Source organism: Lagopus muta, chromosome 5 (genome assembly GCF_023343835.1).
Source record: "Lagopus muta isolate bLagMut1 chromosome 5, bLagMut1 primary, whole genome shotgun sequence".
Taxonomy (NCBI): domain Eukaryota; kingdom Metazoa; phylum Chordata; class Aves; order Galliformes; family Phasianidae; genus Lagopus; species Lagopus muta.
In genome coordinates this window covers 6486938-6507234 of record NC_064437.1, presented here as the reverse complement: position 1 = coordinate 6507234, position 20297 = coordinate 6486938, and the positions used below count along the sequence as shown (strand labels likewise).

The 20297-nt window shown below is 39.2% G+C and overlaps 1 protein-coding gene across 2 annotated transcripts in view; it reads right to left on the bottom strand.

Annotated features, from left to right (window-relative positions):
• The window catches only part of BEND5 (BEN domain containing 5), an 851759-nt gene extending 840566 nt beyond the window's left edge, over nt 1-11193 (bottom strand). For both annotated transcript variants that reach the window (XM_048944758.1, XM_048944759.1), the window contains exon 1: nt 11154-11193. In XM_048944758.1, coding sequence (XP_048800715.1) covers nt 11154-11184 — 31 coding nt within the window. In that variant the 5' untranslated portion in view covers nt 11185-11193. The remainder of the gene's footprint in view (nt 1-11153) is intronic.
• Between the last annotated feature and the right edge of the window lie 9104 nt (nt 11194-20297).

The following is a 20297-nucleotide window of genomic DNA, read 5'->3' as shown; positions in this document are numbered from 1 at the left end:
CAGTTTGGTCTTCACAACACACATCCTGAAGACTGGGCATGATCCTCAGAATCTGAACACACTGCATAGCGCCGTCAATCTGAAATGTACTTAACTCACACTATCTGTAGTCAGAAAAGGAAAAAATTAAATTAAGACTACAGATCCCAAGGTTTTGGAAAAACACCCTCCATGGTACCAACCTTACTTGATGTCTCATGTTCAGGTACAGTGTGCCCACACTGTTACCCCTGCCTGCTTTACAGATCAAGCAGAGCAATTAGAATGTCATAATAGCACATTCTCTCACAGCTTGGTCTAGTTCTGAAAAATAGTAACATCTTGTATTATTATTTAGAAACACAATTTGAAATGTAGCATCTTTACAGTAATTGTCACTTCAATTACTTTACTCCCACAGTTTGACCAACAGACTGCTTGTCAAGAGACTGTCTCACAACACTGAGAAGATATTCATAACCAAGAATGCATACAAAATAAAAAACAAACGCAACTTTTGCAGAGATTACCAGGTAAATTCTGAGTTTTGCAAAGGTTCTGAAACTGCTCAGGAAAAATAAACTGCCAGTTCATGTTAACAACTAGAAAAAGCACTAGGTTGTGCAAATAAGAAGGAAGCATTGCCATTATTTGTTTTTCATTTTGTATGTTGTTACTTCTACTGAATAGGCTTCTTTTTCTACAGAGGCTACCAGGCTCTTAACCTTCTAAATGCAATTCCTTGGCTAATGCACCATTAACTTCTTTTGGGTCAGAAGGCCAAGTACACCTAAATACCTCACGCCTCTTTCCATATACGTCCAAACTGATGTACTTAAGCAGAGGAATGGCATCAAAGCTGAGAGTAGAAAAAGCCTGGTTCTTATGTGCAAATACATCAAAGTACAATAAGCAGTGAAGATGTTCACACACAGTCTGTATGTACTGCAAAGGATGTTTTGCTTGAATGCTCAGTTTGAGCAGACAGTAGGAGGCCCAAAAGGAAGCAGAAACAAAAAAGTACATAAAGGTGCTTTGCCCATGACAAAGTTGTCAACTTACTGCTGATCAAGCATGAAAAGATGATGAGAAATCTGTAATATCTAATCCACTTTAAAAAAAAAAGAATGCAGATAGAGATCCAATTATCAGTCCAAGATCATTTATACCTCCTTTCTGAAACCAAGTGAAGAAAACTGAAGACATCATCTGGCTCTGAACATTGATCCCTCATGTCCAGATACTGGTGTTACCTTATGAGTTTGTAGGAAGACAGAATATGACTTATTTTTTGTTTTATAGGTAATATTTCTTTCCAGTCTTGAACCTAAAAGTGTAACTTCATTATTTACTTTAAGAAAATGTATTTATTACCTAAACATGGACAATCTCCGAGGATATATATTCAGATACAAATGGAAATTGAATTTTTTTGTATCCCTTTAGTGAAACTAAAAATATCCAAGAAGGTATGAACAGTTTTCCTACATAAAAGAAGAAAAAAGATGCGAGTTGTGTTTCAAATGCAGTAAAGCAGGAAAAAATATATATATATCCATTACTCTTTTTACTGTACTTACAATTTCTAACCTCTCCACTAGAATACTCTTCACCATAAAGGAAAAAAATGCTGAAAAAATTAACAGTGCTAAATATGTTCACTGAAAAATATGTTTATTTAGAAACATTGAAAGAAACAGTGAATTTCATCTGATACACTGATCTATTCCTTAACAAATATTTGGCATTTGATAGTATCAAAAGTATCACATGATGCTACAGTTGCTATAGTAGCAATACTTCTTTAAACAAAAAAAAACCAAACCAAATAAAAGCATAAAACACATAAATAGTAAGGAAAAGTGTGATGCATCACATACATCTCCCACTAGCAGAGAAAGGAGTAAATAACAGCCACAGGACTCAGCGAGTCCTCAGAACTACATCCAAAAAAAAAGGCCGTTGTTTGAGAAAGTCCATGCCATAAGAGATGACTCAGAGCATTATGTCTACATATGAATAATGGGAGATGATGAAATGCCGGCTGAAGACTACAGAAGAATTCAAGTTCTAGATCAGCAAAGGATTAGAGGAGGGAGGGAACATTTCCTACCAAGGAAGAAGAAATAAGGATTCAATGACACAGGGGAAGCTGAAGAGCAAAAGCTGATGCCCTGTGTCATACTACAGCTTTCTTTCTCAGGATCTCACGCATTTTTGAAATGCATAAGAAACTGGAGAAAGAAGTTGAAGGGTGAGTTCTTAAAGTGCTGTGAACATTTCCCATGTTGCGTAATTCTGGGGAGAGGGAGGGGAACCCACAAAAAAAAACCCAATTTTTTGCACCTATTTTTCTAGTAACATGGGGCAGATGGAAGAAGTGGTAGAAAAGGAAGGGAACACTCTGCACGTACATGGTTCCAATATCTGCCCAAGATGTGAAGCACTGAATAAAAGCAGGATAACTAGCTTAAGCTGTCGGGTACACCATTCAGACACAAGTCTACACCGGATATCTTCAAAAGCCTTTCTTTGACAAAGTTTTTAAATGCAGAATGACTACCAACAAAATGCTTACTAAAAGATATTTCTGAGTAACCTCAATAGCACCAGCCAAAAGATGTTGATTCAGCTAGTTATGGTTGGGGCAGATCAAATTTAATTTTAAATGCAGAAGGCTTTCAAGAGGCAGACTTAATCCATACTTACACTGAATAAGCAACAGATCTGACCTACAGACTATGTAGTACAATCATCCTTTATTGCTTTCAGTATAAGAATACTACATTCTATCAAGAATACTGGCTAGGTTATAAAAGAAATTTATCAACAGTATTTTTGCCATTTGTGAAAATTACACCTTTCACATTTCACTGCTGATTTTGCAGGGGCTTCCAGACCTGTATTTCAAGAGATGTCCATACCATATTTTGATGGACACTGGCTTATCTGCTGGGAGCCAGAAAAGGCCAAAGAAAGCCAGCTACAGATGGGAGATACAAACTAGACTATGTGAATTAATTCAGGTTTGGCACAGAGACAATACAGCTGTGGCTTCTAACTTGGATCTGACGTTTCTCTAATTCCCAAGTATTCCCCAAATGCATCAGGTGTGGTACTACATCAAATCCATTCTTAAGAGGTATTTTGGGGTTTTTTTGGTGCCTATTTTTTGTGGTTGCAGTAACTGCTGTGGATGGACCTGTCTAAAGAAAAAAAACAAAAACTGAATATCACTGTGTCTAATTGTCAAGAGGCACGAATCCAGTTCCTGACTCAACCACTGACATCTTTACAATGGCAACAGACCCTTGGCCATAGGAGACAGCCTTCCACAGTGACTCTACCAAGCACAAAATCTTATGGGGGAGCACATCAGCAGCTTTGCATAGCACCACCCTTCTCCTCAACACCCTGCATTTCACAAGGGATTGGAAAAGAGCTAGTTGTGGAGTGCTGCAACTGCCAGGGTTAAGTATGACAAGTGAAAATTGGGCCATCTCTAAGTTCAGTGATGATCTCCATCCTGTGCATTAGGCAACATGATTTTTGCTTTTTTTTTTTTCTGGGTTGAAGTTCTACTTTTCCTTGGCTCTCAAATGTGCACAATTTAAAATATGGTTTTATCCTTGCTTCCTGTTTACTTTTCATTTAGCAGAAGGCATGTTTTCCATCAGTCAATGGTAGTCTTGTACACAGCAAGGCAGATTTTGATTCCTTCACTACAAAGTTAACATTTTCTTAATTGGAATACATCAAAAATAATTTGGGGATTTTAGTACTACTTTCGGAATAACTTTTTTCCCCAAGGTTGTTGAAATTAATCAACTATTAATTACTGCCATAATTATAATTACTCATTGAAAGAATTCCTTTAAATTCTTAGTTGAGAATAGTGTCTCTCCCTCTACTTCCTGAAATAGTCCCTTTCAAAAAGCCACTGAGTTTATTTTTTGAGTTATTTAGTTTACTGAGTTTTAAAGCCATTCAGGATTTCTTCCACCCAAGCACTGCCCACACAAATAGCTGATATTATTCTTTACGTAATAAACACTACAACATAATCTAGAATTTCATTAAATCATTATATCATTGGGGTGTTTTATTTTACTCACAGAGTGTAATTACTGTGGAGCAAAAGGTTTAAGTGTTGTTTAAGAATTTCTGTTTTCTAACATAAAAGTGTCAGCAAAGCAAATTTGATCCATTAAGTCCCTTGCATCAGCAATGTAGTAACAGGAACACTACTGAGCACACTACTAATACACCATATTCAGCAGTTTTTTTAACTGTGCAAATGCTACATTGATACAATATTTATAGGAATGTGAAATGCATACAAATTATTTCAAATATTCAGAACACGAACCAAAATTCTACCTACTCGAAGGTTTATACAGAGAAAGCTCTACAATCAAACTAATAACTATTTGTACTCCTTAGATATAAATAACTGCCTGATATAACGTGCTTCTGTGCAGTTTCAAACCATCTGTGATTCAGCAGTACTACAGACTGCAGGCACAGGTAAGCAGTCCCCAGGCAAGTTTATCTCCCAATCCTATTTTACATGGACAGGTTCCCTAAAGAAACCACACCGACTTTGGATTTGTATAGGTTATTTAAGGAATATTTCATTCATCAAGTGTATGCTATCTCATGTGCAGATTATATGCATGAAAACATAATAGCCACTTGATAGGTGTTATCCTATTCTAAAGTTTACTGTAATCGCAGGGTAGCTTTACTGCTTACTGCAAATGAAAACACATCAGCAGACCTGTAATGAATCCAGTTGGGCTTTCTTTGCAATGGATTCCTGCTGTTCTGCTTTAGTGTTTCACAGGAACTGGTATTCCTCTTGCTTTTGAAGAGATTGAAATTCAACACATTTTTCAAGGTGATTATGAAATAATACATAAAAGTGAAATCTTGCCAGTTCTCATTCACAACCGAGAGAGCCACTGCTTAGTAAACAGCTGTGTGAATTAGCAAGCAAATGAAATTAAGTCAGCTTATGTATGTAACAATAATATTTCAAGATTACTATTTTCCACCCCCACACTCTTTTTAATGGTTGGTTTTTGCCACTACAAATCTATGAAGTTAGCCAGTTAACCATGCTGCAAGAATGGGGACAGGTATATTAGGAACCATATGTACCACACTGTATAAGTGTTTTCTCTAACCTTAACACATTATTTGACCTAAACTAGAATCAATCACGAAAGCACATTACTGAACACATTCATATGTGAATATCTTTACTTATCAGAGTCGTGCTAACAATTTTGATACACAAATCATAAAATTACTATTTAAAAACAAACCCCACCAAACGTATTTCAAACTGATGTTAAAAAGTATGGCACTCCAAAGTTCTTAAATGACAAACTTGCCCTGTGTGGCAATGTAAAAAAAAAAAAAAAGAGGAATTACTGAGACAACGTGACAAGGAAAGTGGGATATGGGGCACGTAAATGTGCACCTATAGCCAATTGCAATTCTCAGCTCCTTGTAGTTTGGTTTGGTTTACCTCTATGGTAGATTAATTGCAGACACAGCTTGAGGCTGGAAAGACTTATTATCTCAGGTACAATGCAAACTAAACATAGCAATTCTGTGTCAAAGCTCTGCATGCCAACTACATTTGGGGATTACTTGAGAAAGCTGAGCTGGTTTCTATACAATCACACAGTTCTGGAAAAGGGCAGTACAATTAACCCTCCAGAAACTGGAGTGATGTAGCATGGTGCAAACAGCCAGGTGGGTCTGCTGGAGCGCAGTGGCAGCACTGCTGGATCTGAACGATGCTAGCAGTAAATGTCTGTACCAAATTCTTCCCCGTGTGTTGTAGCACCTGATTCATCCAAGGTTTGGTGTTGCTCTGCTATAGTGGTATCCTAGCTCTTAAAAAAAGCAAACGTAAAGATGATACGGTCCTTTCACTCTGTTGCTCTTACTTCTAAGCAGGTGTTGCTGGAGAAGAGAAGAGCAGGAGGAAGGAAAAGGCTAGATAAGTTGCCCAGTTATCTGTGACAGATAACAGCTATCATTATTAGGTATCCTATTCAATAATCCTGCTTGTGAGGCAGGTCAGTTTCCCAGGCCTGTGAGTGGCCCCACGTGGAGATCAAATCTTTTAGCACAGGAAGCTGAATGTAAAAGCTATCTTCATGAACTTAAACTGGACTTTAAAAAAAATGCTAATGCTGAGTAGGCCATATAAATGCATTGAGGTTGATGTGGTTTTGGTTGTGTTATTTGTTGGGAGTTTTTTTTGTTTGGTTGTTGGTTTTTTTGGCATCAGATTTCTGCAAATACGGTGACAGCAGCACTAAAGAAACTTGCAGAAACTTGTTTTACAAATCTCAGTATAAAACCTATTTAAATTCACACTATGTCTCATTTTACTTCTTATAAATTCAAAAACCTCATCTCACAAGTGCTAATAATTAATAGGGTGCTTTGAACTTCTCTGAAAGAAAAACGTTGGGAGGCTTGAGGTAAGTAACTTTCAAAAGCTTTGATTATCTGTCAAAGAAAAAAAGTGTTTGAAATATGGCTAGGAAATGGTAAACCATTAAGAAGTGGCAACTGGAATACCCAACACAGTGCTGTTTCTCTTTCTTTTTCTGAAATTATATCTTCTGGCTGTATAAAGGCTTCATTAATATTTCTCAGATTTCCTTATATGGCAAATTATGCAACAGAACATGATCAAAGCTATAAGCACCAAAAAGATATTAGCAGCTCTTCTTCAGCAAATTCTTCCAGTGGGGATTGTTTCAACTACATAACTTAAAAAGTGGGAAATAAGGTGAGTGTGAGACTAGCAGTAACATACTGTAATGATTATTGTATTATTTCTCTGTAGCAACCATTATTCGTCTCTATAAATAAAAAGCAAAGTAGTTAATGCCTTAGAGTGCTAAACATTTACCAGTACACTTTCCTGTAGTATCTCCATGACTTTGACATGCCTTAAATAAAGAACCCGTGCTGTCAGTAACTTCTGGCAAACGTCTTTGTTGAACAAAACGTATCTGGAATTTGTTTACAAACACACACTGCAGCATTTCATAAACATCTGCAAGTCGCTCTTTACCATGTGGGAACATCTGCAAGTCTGGGCCCAATACCCTTACAAATTGCCTGATTAGAAATCTTTTCCTGCTGATAGGGGGATACAGGAGGCAGATGTACTTCCTTTCCCCAACACTGGGATTCAGCTATGCATACAGACTAGTCAACTGCAAAGCTACATAGTTGTGTAGATTAGGAAATGAGCTTTATTGTTGATATACATGTGAACATTGTGAACATTCAGAAAGAATTTAAGAAAGCCTAACTCAATTTGAGAAATTAAATTTGCCTAGGAGAGCAGAAATACCAGTGACATTTGGAGTTATTTTAATGACCAAGACTATAAGTACTAGTAGTAAAATAGTCAGGTAATTTACCCTATTTTAAATTTCTTCATGACAAAGCTAAAGAATGAGAGTTCAGTTTCCCATAAAGCTTATATTTAAAGAAAAAAAAAATTGACTATAGAATTGGTTGTCTTATTTAATTCAGCTCTTTATTTAACAACTAATGCCACCTAAAAGAAGGCAGGAAGTTCTTCATACTAGAATGTGCTCATACCATACCTGACAAACGTTTTTCAAGGAATAATTATTCTTTGAATAATAAAAAGCTCTCCTTCAAAACAGCAACTCAGCACTATCACATTGAAGTCAGATAAATACTTTCATTTGATCTTCATGTTCAATTTATGAGAAAGATGAAGTGATTATGTAAATATTGATAGAAGTTGGTTTACAGGTTAAAAAATAAGCAAGTTCAGGCAGTCTGTACTCACTCAGACCTGTTCTTGCAACTTCCTTTGACAATTAATAAAGTCATGTTTGAATTGTAAGAATGATGTGGGCCTAATTTTTGAAGAAACTCAACTGAACCGGTTATCTTGCTGCATCCCACATTTCTACAGGTGTGAGACATCAGGGGCCACTGAGCAGAACACCAAGAAGGCAAACCAACAAGCACCTGGAGGTAACTCATTAGTCTTAATCCTTTTCATTCTCCAGCAAACTTTATCCCAAACTTGTGACATGGAGAACCTAAACACAGAAGCTGACAAACTTACGGCTTATTGCAGAAAGCTGGTCTGAGAAGTTCAGAGGAACCAGCCAAAAGTAGTTGATTTGCAGCACTGTAACCAAACGTCAGAACACAGGGACTATTTGAATGGATTAGAACAAATGTCTGCCTAGTCCAGGGTGCCCAGTAGCAGAATATGCAGAATATGCAGAATATGAACACTGCAGTAGACAGATGTGAAGTAATCTACCTTCTATATCAAATCTCAGCCTCATTTGAAACACACAGATTGGCTTAAGCTATGATCTAAAAAATAATGCTAAGTATGACAGTGTAAGAAGGGTTGGTGGCAGTCTTTCTTTTGTACTTCATAGAAAGTTGAGTGTCCTCATCCTCCTCATGAGAAAAAAATAAAAAAGGCTTAAAAATGTGCAAAATCTACTACAGAAACAAAAATGTTCTACATGAAAAAAAGAATTAAAATATTAAAAGATTTTATAAAGAAACAATAACTACAATGATCAGTGCGTGAACAATTAACATTTAATTTCTTATGACAAAAGAACAAGGAAATACAAATAAAACTGAAATACAAAGCTCTTACATGATAAAAGGTATGTTTTCCATAATGCTTACCAAAAATTGATATACAGAACCTCTTGACACAGCATATTTCAAAACTAAATTTAGGCAGGTTGAAAACACCCCAGATGTGTGTAAGCAAATAAGGAAAATAACAGCATTTCCATAACAAGTGATCTGTGTTGCTGTAAAGCCTGGGTAAATTACCTTCACTCTTCCTGTACTGCAGTTCTTTCTTTGAAAATAAAAAATAACAATATTTCAAGAAGGGAAGATAAGAGAGCTATTATCTGTATCTTCTGACTCAGGAACAGAAACATTTGCAAAAAATGTAACAGCAAGTGTAACAGAGTCCCACCGGCTAAATCAACTTACATAGTTTGAACAGTGTTGTCCTTTGACAGCTTCGTTCTCCCTGCAAACCACAGAATCTCGGAATCACAGAATCACCAAGGTTGGAAAAGACCTCAAAGATCATCCAATCCAACCACACAGAAATATTTAAATGTGTGTAAAATGCAGGTTCCAGAGCTAGACTCAGATCTCCTCAAGAACGTCCCAAATCTGACAGAGCATGATGACATAGGAAGTGGGATGTGCCGTGAACAAGAATATTCCCTACCTGCAATATATTACATCTGTGTCAGAAACCTATACTAGGTGTGGGGGGAGACAAACACTTCTTCCAGAGCCTACCTTTTATGCCCTCTCTAAATAAATAGGCCAAGACCACAAGTTTGTTTCATTCAGATTCCTCAAGCCCTATGAAAATATTGGGACTTTTTCCTATTTTTGTGACTTTTTGCATTTAAACTACTCAACTAATAATCCAGACAGGAAGGGGCCTGCAAATTAGAATTACAAAATGGCCAGACAGGCACTGAAAAATTGAAATGAACATGTATCTGGAACATGCAACAAAACTTGATCTCAGCACAAGCTCGTGGAACCAGTGCATTTATAAGAAAATGATGGATTACCCAGCTGAAATGGACATGACAGAGTAAAAAACAAAAACCAAATATTGTAAAAATACAGATTTAAAGAATATAGCAGGAAGCACAATGTAAAAGTTACTTTATGCAGTAATCCAGAAATAGTGAGCAAGTTCTACCATGTTATATAGAAAGTTACTAACAAGCACATAGGCAGAAGTGGATGAAGTTTGCAGAAAAGCTGACAAAGTCAAATGGCCACTGGAGATGCATTCCATTCCATGGTGCAATCAGAGTGGATCAGCTGTGTTTAGTACAGTGTTGTACAGCAGATGAAACAAATCACCTGCTCCATGGAAAGCTTAATATAAGAAACTTCTCAGCACAGTTTCAGGGGTTCATAAAGCGTAGGCTTGAAACAGACTGCGAGTTCAAGAACCTCAGGCCAATCAACTCAGATACAGCCCTTGTGGTTTTGTTTTTCAGAGGACAAGAGCATTTCGCATATTTTTCACTTTATTTCACCTTGAGTGGTCCAAGAATCCAAAGTCAGTTCTATAGACAATGCATCTTCCACACACATGGAGCCACTTCTGGGGGAGAAAAGCACATGCACAGCAGCACAGAAGGCAACGAAAATGAGCTTTTGGTCCAGGAATCTAGGAAATTCATGTGTATGATGTTATGGGGTATTAAATACTCAGAAAAGCTGTCACCACCTTTGTCTCATCGTCACAGTGTTGATACGTTTTCATAAGTTAGTTTGGGAGCTTTTGTGAGATGGAAAAGACCTTTGCTGTGTTCTGTTACAGCAGGAGAGAGCCCTGTACCTAGACAATCCATACCACATACGAAGAAGCCCAGAACTTGAGTTTCACCTACAAACTTATCTTCGCACACACAGCCAGAGCTATCGCCAGCTGGGTCGGAACGGGACAATCCCACTTCAGCCCCCAGCTGGAGCCCCTGACAGCGCAGCAGGTGCCATAAGCGAAGCGCTCCATACAGACCCAGGGACAGGGCAGGCAGCACCTGCAGGTCAGCCCAGAGCCGGCAGCACCGCGGTGCGGCTTCAGTTCCAACCCTCCGCCTTCACATATCGTTTACTTTCCATTCTAGGTAAAGCAGGGAAAGGTTTCTCGTGTGAGGCGCTCCCTCCCGCCAGTCTTTGCCCTCCTCCTCACCACAGCGCTCCGTCCCCGCGCGCGGCGCCGATCGCCCCGCAGAGCCCCGCCGCCGGAGCGGTCCCCGCACGGGTCCTGAGCCTGCCCTTCCTCTTTCCCTACCCCACGGCCACCTCGCCCCTGGAAGACGTCCCTCCGGGAATGGGACTTGCCCCTCCTCGCAGCGACCCGTGCAAGGAGCTCTCTCCCTGCTCCGGGCCCCCTCTGCACCTCAGAGCTTCCCTCCCTTTCCCGGCGGGAAGAGCTCCGTTCCCTTCACTCCAAGCGAGGCATGCTTTCTCTTCCCTGCTGGAAGCCCCTCGCCTTCATCCCCTGGAGATGGGGTCTCTTCCCCTCTCCCCCCGCCCAGGCGCCTGCGGCTGGCACTGACCCGTCTCTGCCGTCCTGCTCCTCTCCGCCATATTTGTTGTCATCCCCTCAGTCCCCCCCCTCCCCCCTCCCCACGGCGCGAGACGCCGCCTGGGCGTCGCCATGGCAACGCACGTCACCGCCGGGGAGCCCCGCGCTCCCCCTCTGACCGCGCGCAGCCGCCGTGGCGCGGCGGGAACGAAAGGGAGGGGAGGCGAGGGGTGTGGAGAAGCATCGCGCTGGCAGAGCCCCCTGCCCGGGAGAAGCCACCCCGGCGCGCAGCCACCCCGAGAGCGGGCTGCAATCGCTGGGCTGCCGCTGTCTCCCAGGCTGGCGAACGTGGCGGCCGCGCGTGAGGGGCCGGGCCGCGGGCAGAGGTGTGCCACCATCCCGCCCTACCGCACAGCCCGCACGGCGCTCTGATTAGACGGCAGTTACGGCCACTTTTTCCCCTCGTTTTTTAGGGCAGCCCAGTGGGGGGCTTCATTATGAGTGTGTGTGTTGCCCGTCTGTCTCTCGCCCTAGCAGGTGAGTGCGACCATATGGCAAACACAGTCAGGCTTCCTAGGGACGGCAGGGCTCCTACGTGTGCTGCAGGCCCGCTGGGTGACACCCAGCATGTGGCAGATACAGCAGTGAGTTGTGTGGTGCAGAGGGGCTAATTATGTGTGTGTTTCCCCAAAGACCTTCATCATGTGTCCTCGGTGCATGCTCCAAGCCTAGGTGAGGGGCAGGCAGTGTCACAAGTGCAAGCACAGATCCTTCAGTCACTTGTATTTGCATCCATGGACACACGAGGGATGAACACACTCCAAAATGAGTGGCTAACTGAAATGGGAAGCATGTGTGCAATGCTAAGCAATGGAAATGGGCAAGACTGTTTATGGCTACATAAACATTTATGTGTTTGCTTACTTACAGCTAATAAATTAATGTTACTACAGAGACCAGTGATCTGTTACTGAAACACTCCAAGCCTGAAAATGAAGGCAAGTGAAACTGTACCTTCCTCCATCTCTCTGTCTTCCTATCTGCTATGTGCATTTTCTGCTCCAGTGCAACACCTGACAACAAGACTCACATGGTTCTACACAGCTAGATTTTTCTGTAGGATCTATTACCTTCTCTTCATTGTGTTTTTCCTTGGCTTTCACAGCCTTGTCGATTCTTCCTCCAGTTCATCCTGTTCTGGTTATTTTTCTCTTCATTCTCAACATATTTCTATACCATAGCCACAGCCACAAGTTTTCAAACGCAGCCACATTCCTGTTCCAGTGACTGAAATATGTGTCTAAAATAGTGCACCAAGGGGGCTTTCTGATGGGGTTAGAAGTCCTGTTGGAACATGGATATTGTTCTTTGCTTTGTGCCAGCACTTAAAAGCCATCAAGGGACATCTAGATTCAAGCCCTGGAAAAAATAATGTCTATACTTCTTCAGCCTTCATAAACTACATGTGGTAACTAGGATACTGCAAAGGCTGGTTTGTCTCACTGCTGACAATGAACTATGGTGAGCACCCCACCCCATGCTCTCCATTCACACCATTTCCCTGGACTAGAAAATTTCCCAGGCCTTGTTTTTTGCTTGATGGATGGCAATGATCCTGGGAGACCTCACTTCAGATTATGCTGCATGTATTCTCTTCTGTCCATTCAGGCCTCATTGATGACTGCTTATATCAAATGTTCATCAAATATTCATTTGGAAATGTTATTAGCACTAATTCAAGTTTTTAATGTACTTTACATTCTCCCGTGGAAACTCTCCACGCATTACTGTACCTCCTGCCTGTCTGTCACATAAACTACAGACCTAACCTGACTGCTTTTCCCTTTTATTTTTCTAGCCTGTTATCAACTCTGGCTTTCTCCCTGCAAAGTTGACCATATCAGTATCAGTAGCTAGGGCAACTTTTTTGTTTCTGCTCATCTTTTATCCTGTCTGTATAACTTCTTTTATTTAAGGTTCCCTGGTAGCCATGTCCCAGTCCTTCTTAAAATACTTTCTCATAACATTCAGCTCTTCATTCTTTTATCTAAACTTTCCTTTTTTATCCAGGTCTTACATAGTTCTGTCCAAGTCTGCAGCTCTTGTCTGGTTTCTTATGTCCCCAAGTCCCCTATCCCCTTTGTTCCACTTGCTATTCCAGCTTTAGTGTCCCCTCATCCATATTTCATTCCTATCTATTAATAGTCAGATAGCATTTTTCATCTGTAAATTTCTAAGAATTAAGTGCCTGTGGAGAAACCTTCCAAATCAGTTCTTGGTATGACCTTCTCTTTATTCACATTTCTCCCAGAGACTCACTTCTATGGTGACCACAAATACTAATCCAAAGGCCTTTTGCCTCCAGCTGCCAGTAACTCAGATATTTGTAGATGTATTGAAATAAGAGATATCTGGGGAAAGCACTCTTTTTTCAGTCAAATTGGCTTTTCTGAGTTAACACACTTGAAAAACCTAGAAATGCCACGCTCAAGTTTTTTTTAGTCTAGTTTAATGCTATGTTATAGTCACCTCACCAAGCTGAAATGATGTTAAATATAGATGATATGCAGTCTTTCCAAAAACAGTAAGCTAATTTGACTTGAGAGAAGAACTGGAAAGTTCATATAGAAAGTTCTTTTGAAAAGGGAAAGATACCTGAATGGTGTAAACTTGAAGAATGAGGACTGAAAAATGAGGGAAAGAATGATCAGGAGAAGCACTTGTTCATTTTTATTTATGCATTTTTAGAGCATGTGAAAAGATGTTAGGGTGCTCTTCAATATAAAGACATCTTTGGTCCCTTCCCTTCCAAAGCTAATAATCTAATTTTGGACATCACGCAACAACAGGGAGTAACAGAATACTACAGCAAAATGCTAACTCCTTGGTTATCTTCACATTTATTACTTCAGCCATATTCTTTATTTTATTGCATCCCTCCTTCAATATCTTAGCAAGCAAAAGCTACTTCACTTTTATGGCTCTTCACAGCTTATTCCCACCCTATCATCTTTTAATATCCTATAGAGAAATCAATGTCTTCCCCCCACACATTTCATTCAGTAATAACTCTACTTGTTACATTTTCAAACCAGCACCTTCTTGCTTTCCCTCACTGCTGCTTCTCACTCCCACTCACCTAATTTTTCTCCTTCAAATCCCTCCCTAAAAATCTCCTATGCTGTGATGTCTACTGAAGAAATGATAATAAATAGTCAGCTGTGAGCCAAGATTACTGTCTGTCAGTGTGACTAGTGTTGTCTTATTCTGATCTTTGTCTGTCTTTGGCATCAACTTGTGTGGACTGAAAGTGACTTGAAGCAGGCCCTGTCTTCTTGCTGTGTTAGATATGGGTTCCCAGAATGGACTCTTTAGAAGCATTATATAAACAAATAAAAATAAACTGCAGTAATAGAAATACAAATGGAAATACTGGCCAAAACCACAAAGATGAGGCAATTATTCAGTTGTGATTCATCAGCTTAGACAAATTTACATAAAAATTAATGTGACTGACAACTCCGTTCTAAATATCAAGCAAGAAATTATTTTTCTAAATATGGATTTGTGCTGTCTTTCTGTTTATTTATAGTCCATAGGGACTTGAGGAGCACTCTATTTTTTCAATCTTTCTTGTATTTAAAATGTCAGATTTTCTATTGTTTTGTTTATCTTTTGCCACAGCCCAGAATACTATAGGGCTACAAAAGAACGTGAGACAACGTAATGCCACAAAAGCAAATAAAGGAAAAATTATTTCTAATCACTCCTTTTTTTCTTAACATGAAGATAATTCAAATATGTCAAAGACGGATTGATTTGCATTGTGCATGCAGTCCTTCTGATTCAACTGGAGGTGGCTGGGGTCAATACATACCTGTTGAAATCTCAAATATCTTCCAGAAAGATCAATAAAAACTCAATTTTACAATCCTGATAATTTCAGAGTGTGTAAAAAATTGGCAAGTTGAAAAAGAAAAAAAACCCGTTTTTATACATAGCAAAAAAGAAGCCAAAAAAGGGCATTACCGGTTTTTCACAATTCGTTTTTAAAAGGCTGTTAAGGCTGGAGGAGAATGGAAAGTTAGAATATTAATGCACAGGTTGTGCATGCATTTCAAGCACCTCACATATGGTGTATGGTACAAAAATGTTTTTCAAAGTGGAGATATAAAAATCTAAGTGCAATTATATAGAAATCATATAGATATTTTTTTTTCCCCCCAGCATAGAAGTCGTGCATGAACTTGAGTACATGCAATGCAAGTACTTCAAATCTGTTGGACTTCTTTCAGAGCAAAGGCCATAGGGTTTCTTCTACAAGCAGGCCACCAACATTGGCTGTGAAGGCAGAGCAGAGGAGGTACAATCCAAATGCAATCAAACACATAACACGATTAAAAACAAAAAAAAAATAGTCTGGTTTGAGTTTTTAGCCAGGATGTTATGGTTTGGTAGATTCAGACAGAAAATGTAATCTGATAAAGAGCCAAAATGAAAAATCAAAGCCAATACTGAGGTAGCAAAAATTGAAGTGAATTTTAAAACATGCATACATATTGGAGGAATGTTATAATCTTATTATTGTAAACTCATTCCACTCTTTCCATTCCTCTAGCATTTATTGCTCTCATTAGTTATGTAATACAAAAAAGCAGACTGTAAATTTCTTGGGTCAGTACAGTATCTTTAATGTATTCTGAACATGCCTAGTATTTCTTCAGATGTTCTATACAAAAATAATATTACCTCTTGGGTTCTTCTGAATTATTTCTAAGCATAAGAAAAATTAAAATGCAGCAAGTCTGGAAAGGTCAGACTGTGTCTTCCTTCATTTCGTGCATGACTTCAGAAATAATCAAAAAGTTATGCTGAGATAACTGATATGAGACCTGAGACACCATGATCACAAAAGTTGGATCAATTTGTGCCCATGCAATCAAAGCACTATCCCATTTAATTTTACATTTGATGGATATTTTTGAACTACTGGGCCCTAATGATTGTCCTCACGGATGTGTGGCAGTATTGTGGAATTACACAGAGAAAACACTGGCCTAAGGAACCCAGTGAGTAGATTACAACCATACTGAGTACAGGTGGGCAATCCGTGACTCCAGGATGCCCCATCCCTGGAGACTTCCAAGGTGAGTGTGGATCAGGCCCTGGGCAACCTGAGCTGGCTGTGGTGTCCCTGCTCGTCGCAGGGGAGTTGGACTAGATGACCTTTAAGGGTTCCTTCCAACTCTAAGGATTCTGTGATTCTGAGATTTGTTGGAAAGAGGTTGGTTGCCAGTATGAGCTTATGCCTTGCAATTGGTGAGGAAAGACCTCCAAGGGAAAGGTCAGGGTCAGACAACTGGGTGCAGAATGGAAAAATAAATGTTCCCCAAGGACAGGAGCAAACCCTCATTATTACGAGATCAATTTTCAAAAATTATTTTGGGGAAATTAAGAACCTTCATTTTTAAGTTCCCATTGGAAAGGTTTACACGCTACACAAGAAAAGTGCATTTTATCTGGGAAAGGTGAAGGGCTGAGTCAGATCTCTGGGTGTCTGAATGTGTGGATGAGGACAGCTGAGGAACTTTCAAACCTAATGTTAATGCATTATACCCTCGTACCTTGTTGATGTTTCCAGGGTGCTAACATGACTGACAGTCGTGGCTGCTTCAAACTGAAATAGATGACTGTGTTATGTTTTAATATATTTATTGAAAAATATTTAATAAATATTATTTTCAATGAATCTGTATGCATTATTATTTTCCAGACTGTTCCTACACTTATATTTGCAGGCGTATTTTAAGCATTGTACGTTAAGATTCTATATACTCTGCAATTCTCTTGTATCTTTTAATCATTTTTAGCATCCACAGGAGTAAAAATCTTTTAATGTAGGTAATTTTAATGTAGGTACCTCTGGAAAGATGAGAGAGGTAAAATCAGCCTATGACAGAAGTGAGCACTCATGGGCTTTTTTAAAGAAAAAAATGATTTTAAATGTATCAAAGGAGTGAATTCAAAGGGTGCATGCAGATAGCCTTTGGTAGTTAGGTTGATGTGGGCTTCAGATCAGTGAGACTCAGCCATCAAGGTCCTTGCTTGCCTTACTCTTGTTTTCACGCTCTACAGCGAACGGCAAGAACAATTATGCTTTGCCCATTATTCCATCATTTGAAAAGCCCACTGTAGGGCAATGAACTGATCTGGTTTCCCAAGTTTCAGGCCCGGCCGAGTACATACGGTCCTGATGTTTGTGGGGGTAAACCTGAGATTTACAGTAAGCAAGAATGTTTAAAGAGAACTGCTCCATTCAGTGAAGCAAAAAGTGATAGAAATGTTGGTAAAATGTCCCAGCCTAGCATTGCACACCTACAGAGATTTACACAACAGGCAGCATTTAAAACAAACGTGAGAATAGATGCTATTTACTTAGGACCTTCACTGAAAAAAATATCTAGTATAATTGGGTGAGGGGAAGTCTTTACTCAGGCCACATTTATTGAGATATAAACAATGTCCAATTGCAAAAACTAATTAAACAGCAGGGCTAGGGTAGCTGCTTTGCCTGCATGACTAGGATATAAGGTTTATAATCCATGCTGTTATAGGACAACAGGAAGAACAAATAATCATCTATCCAAAAAGTCAGTTATGGCCATCTCTTAGTAATAACATGCTCCAGAGATCAAATAATAATTTTCTTTAAGTAATATAGTCATTTTTCTATAGAGAAGCTTGAATACTGTTCAGTGTTTGTGAGGAAGCTGAAAGCAGCAAAAGCAGCCTAATAAATATCAGACTCTGTTCATACCATTAGTCCATCCATTAGGTGCTCCTTCACGCCCTTTGCTCTCAGAGCAAGTTCTCTGATTTTGAGTCATCTGCCAGTGAGGGATATCTGGTTTATGAAGGACTCATATCAATAACCACATAGCATTTCAAAGTTTCCTTTCAAAGAAAATTCATTTACAAGTAAGACAGATATTTTGTGTATATATATAGATAAATAGTTCAGCTAAAGCCAGCTGAATGGCAGGTGCAGACAAGTCCATGTAGCTACAAGTTCATTGACAAATCCATCTCACAGAGCTTCTTCAGAACTTTAATAAGTGATGGCAGCCAACATTGCCCTAAGCCCCCCAGTCTGCCTCCAGGTTATTCACAGGGAAGCTCCAAACTGCAACACCATCTCTGGTGCTGGCAGCACCACGCCTGTCACTGTCACCTGTCCAAATGCAATCCCTGTAACAAGGAAGCTTTCTTCTCGCTTATCCTCTTGGTACTGGTGGCATGATACATCACTGCACATCGTAGAGAGAAACACAGGTTTGGAGCCCAGACATTGGCTCTCACTTCAGTCACCACTCTCCTTGAATGTTACTCTATTAGACTGAGAAGTACCATTCGTCATACGCCATGAACAGCTAATAACAAAGTACCTCCCAAAGAGTCCTCTTCCAAACCAATGATGTCCATGAACACTATTAGTGTTAACACTATAAGACATCTTTTTTTTAACAGTTATCTTGACCCAGAATACATTCACTGCACTGTCCAACTATTGCCATCAAACAACACAAATTCTACCAGAAGGCTGCATACTGAGCGGCGATGTGCAAGTGCACAGAACCCTTAAATGAGCGAATAGCCTTTAAAAGCACACATAATTTTCTCTCAGACCAAGTATCTGAAGCAATCCAAGTGGAAAAACTAACATCTTTAAATGTTTTTAAAATCCATAGCCTCTAGCAATGCGTTGTAATGAACAGTAGATATACAACTGTACTCAAAACCTTAAATGTTTTCACAATAATTTTTACTTTTATTAATTTAATTTGCTGCGTTTTAAGTCTGAAAGTAGCAAGGACAATTTCAAAAGAAAACTTCAAAAACAAGATATAACCAGAGACTTTTTGAGGATGAAAGAATACATGTAAGGAGGATCAAGACCCTACAGTGAGATCAGCTATTAGCTAATTAAATATGTGACTAAAATTCATCATTTTAAGTAGCAGACGTATTGATGGTGAGCAATCTGGTAGGCAAACAAATGATAGTGGATTTTTTTTTTTTTTTTGTATCTTCAGAGAGAAACATTTATCTTAATAAGATTCACTGTGCCATAATACATGTGGAATAAGTCAACGTCTACTAATTAAAGGACACTGTCAACTTGATTTTCTAAACAGCTAATTAAAATATGTAGTATCTAATAGAGCACTTCTTGCAAAGTGTGCTCTGTTTAAAAAATACGTTCCTATAAAAGTTACTTGTTTTTCTATTCCCCTGTGTTTGCTTTTTAATTGGTTTTTCTACAAAGGAGGATCTGCTGAACTAAGGTTCTATTTCTGTATCAAGTTCCATTAATGCACACCCCTGTACTTACGCAGAAACCAAACGATTTGTCAGTCTAAATGCCTACATAAGAAAACAATGACACTAATCCTAAGGGTTGCTGTTGTTGCTGTTTCAGGAATGACAAGGTTTACTCTTTGTGGGGTTTCTTCAGGGGGGTTAGATAATCTGTCTGTTACCTGGCAGCGTAGAATTTTCAAAAGTAATGCAATTTTCATATTGATAAGGAATCTTTAGCCTTCATTTTATAGATTAGATTAGTTTCTCAGAATAAGCATGCTTCTCTATTTCTTATTCTGATTCTGTACGTAGCTTTTCCAAGAGAAAGAAGTTGTTGCAGATCTGTCAGCAAGGCTCTGGGAGTAGGAGGATGTTTGGATTTCCGGCATATTGCAACACAGTTCTTGGCCACGAGCAAAGCTATGTGTGTGAATCTCATTTTATATCCGTTGTTTGCAGTACCACATATTTTAAGAGAAATTTGAAAGTCTCTGTACTCCTAATGCTAGATAAGTGATCACAATTCTTTCCCTAAAAGAAACTGAGATAGCAAAATAAAGATACCTTTGCATATATCATGCCGTGAGAGACTGTGGATGAACTGATGCTGTCATAGAAATAAAGCGAGCCCAGTTGTATCTTAGACAATTTGAGTCTGTATTCAAAGTTCTTAGTTCAAAGCTGCCTATCATTTGCAATGCTTCTTCCTCTTTCCAAATTCAGATTTAACATTTTCTATTGCATTCTTTTTGCCTTAAAATATTACTTGCCAACTAATCTTATTAGTCAAATTATTAAAACATATCTACAATGT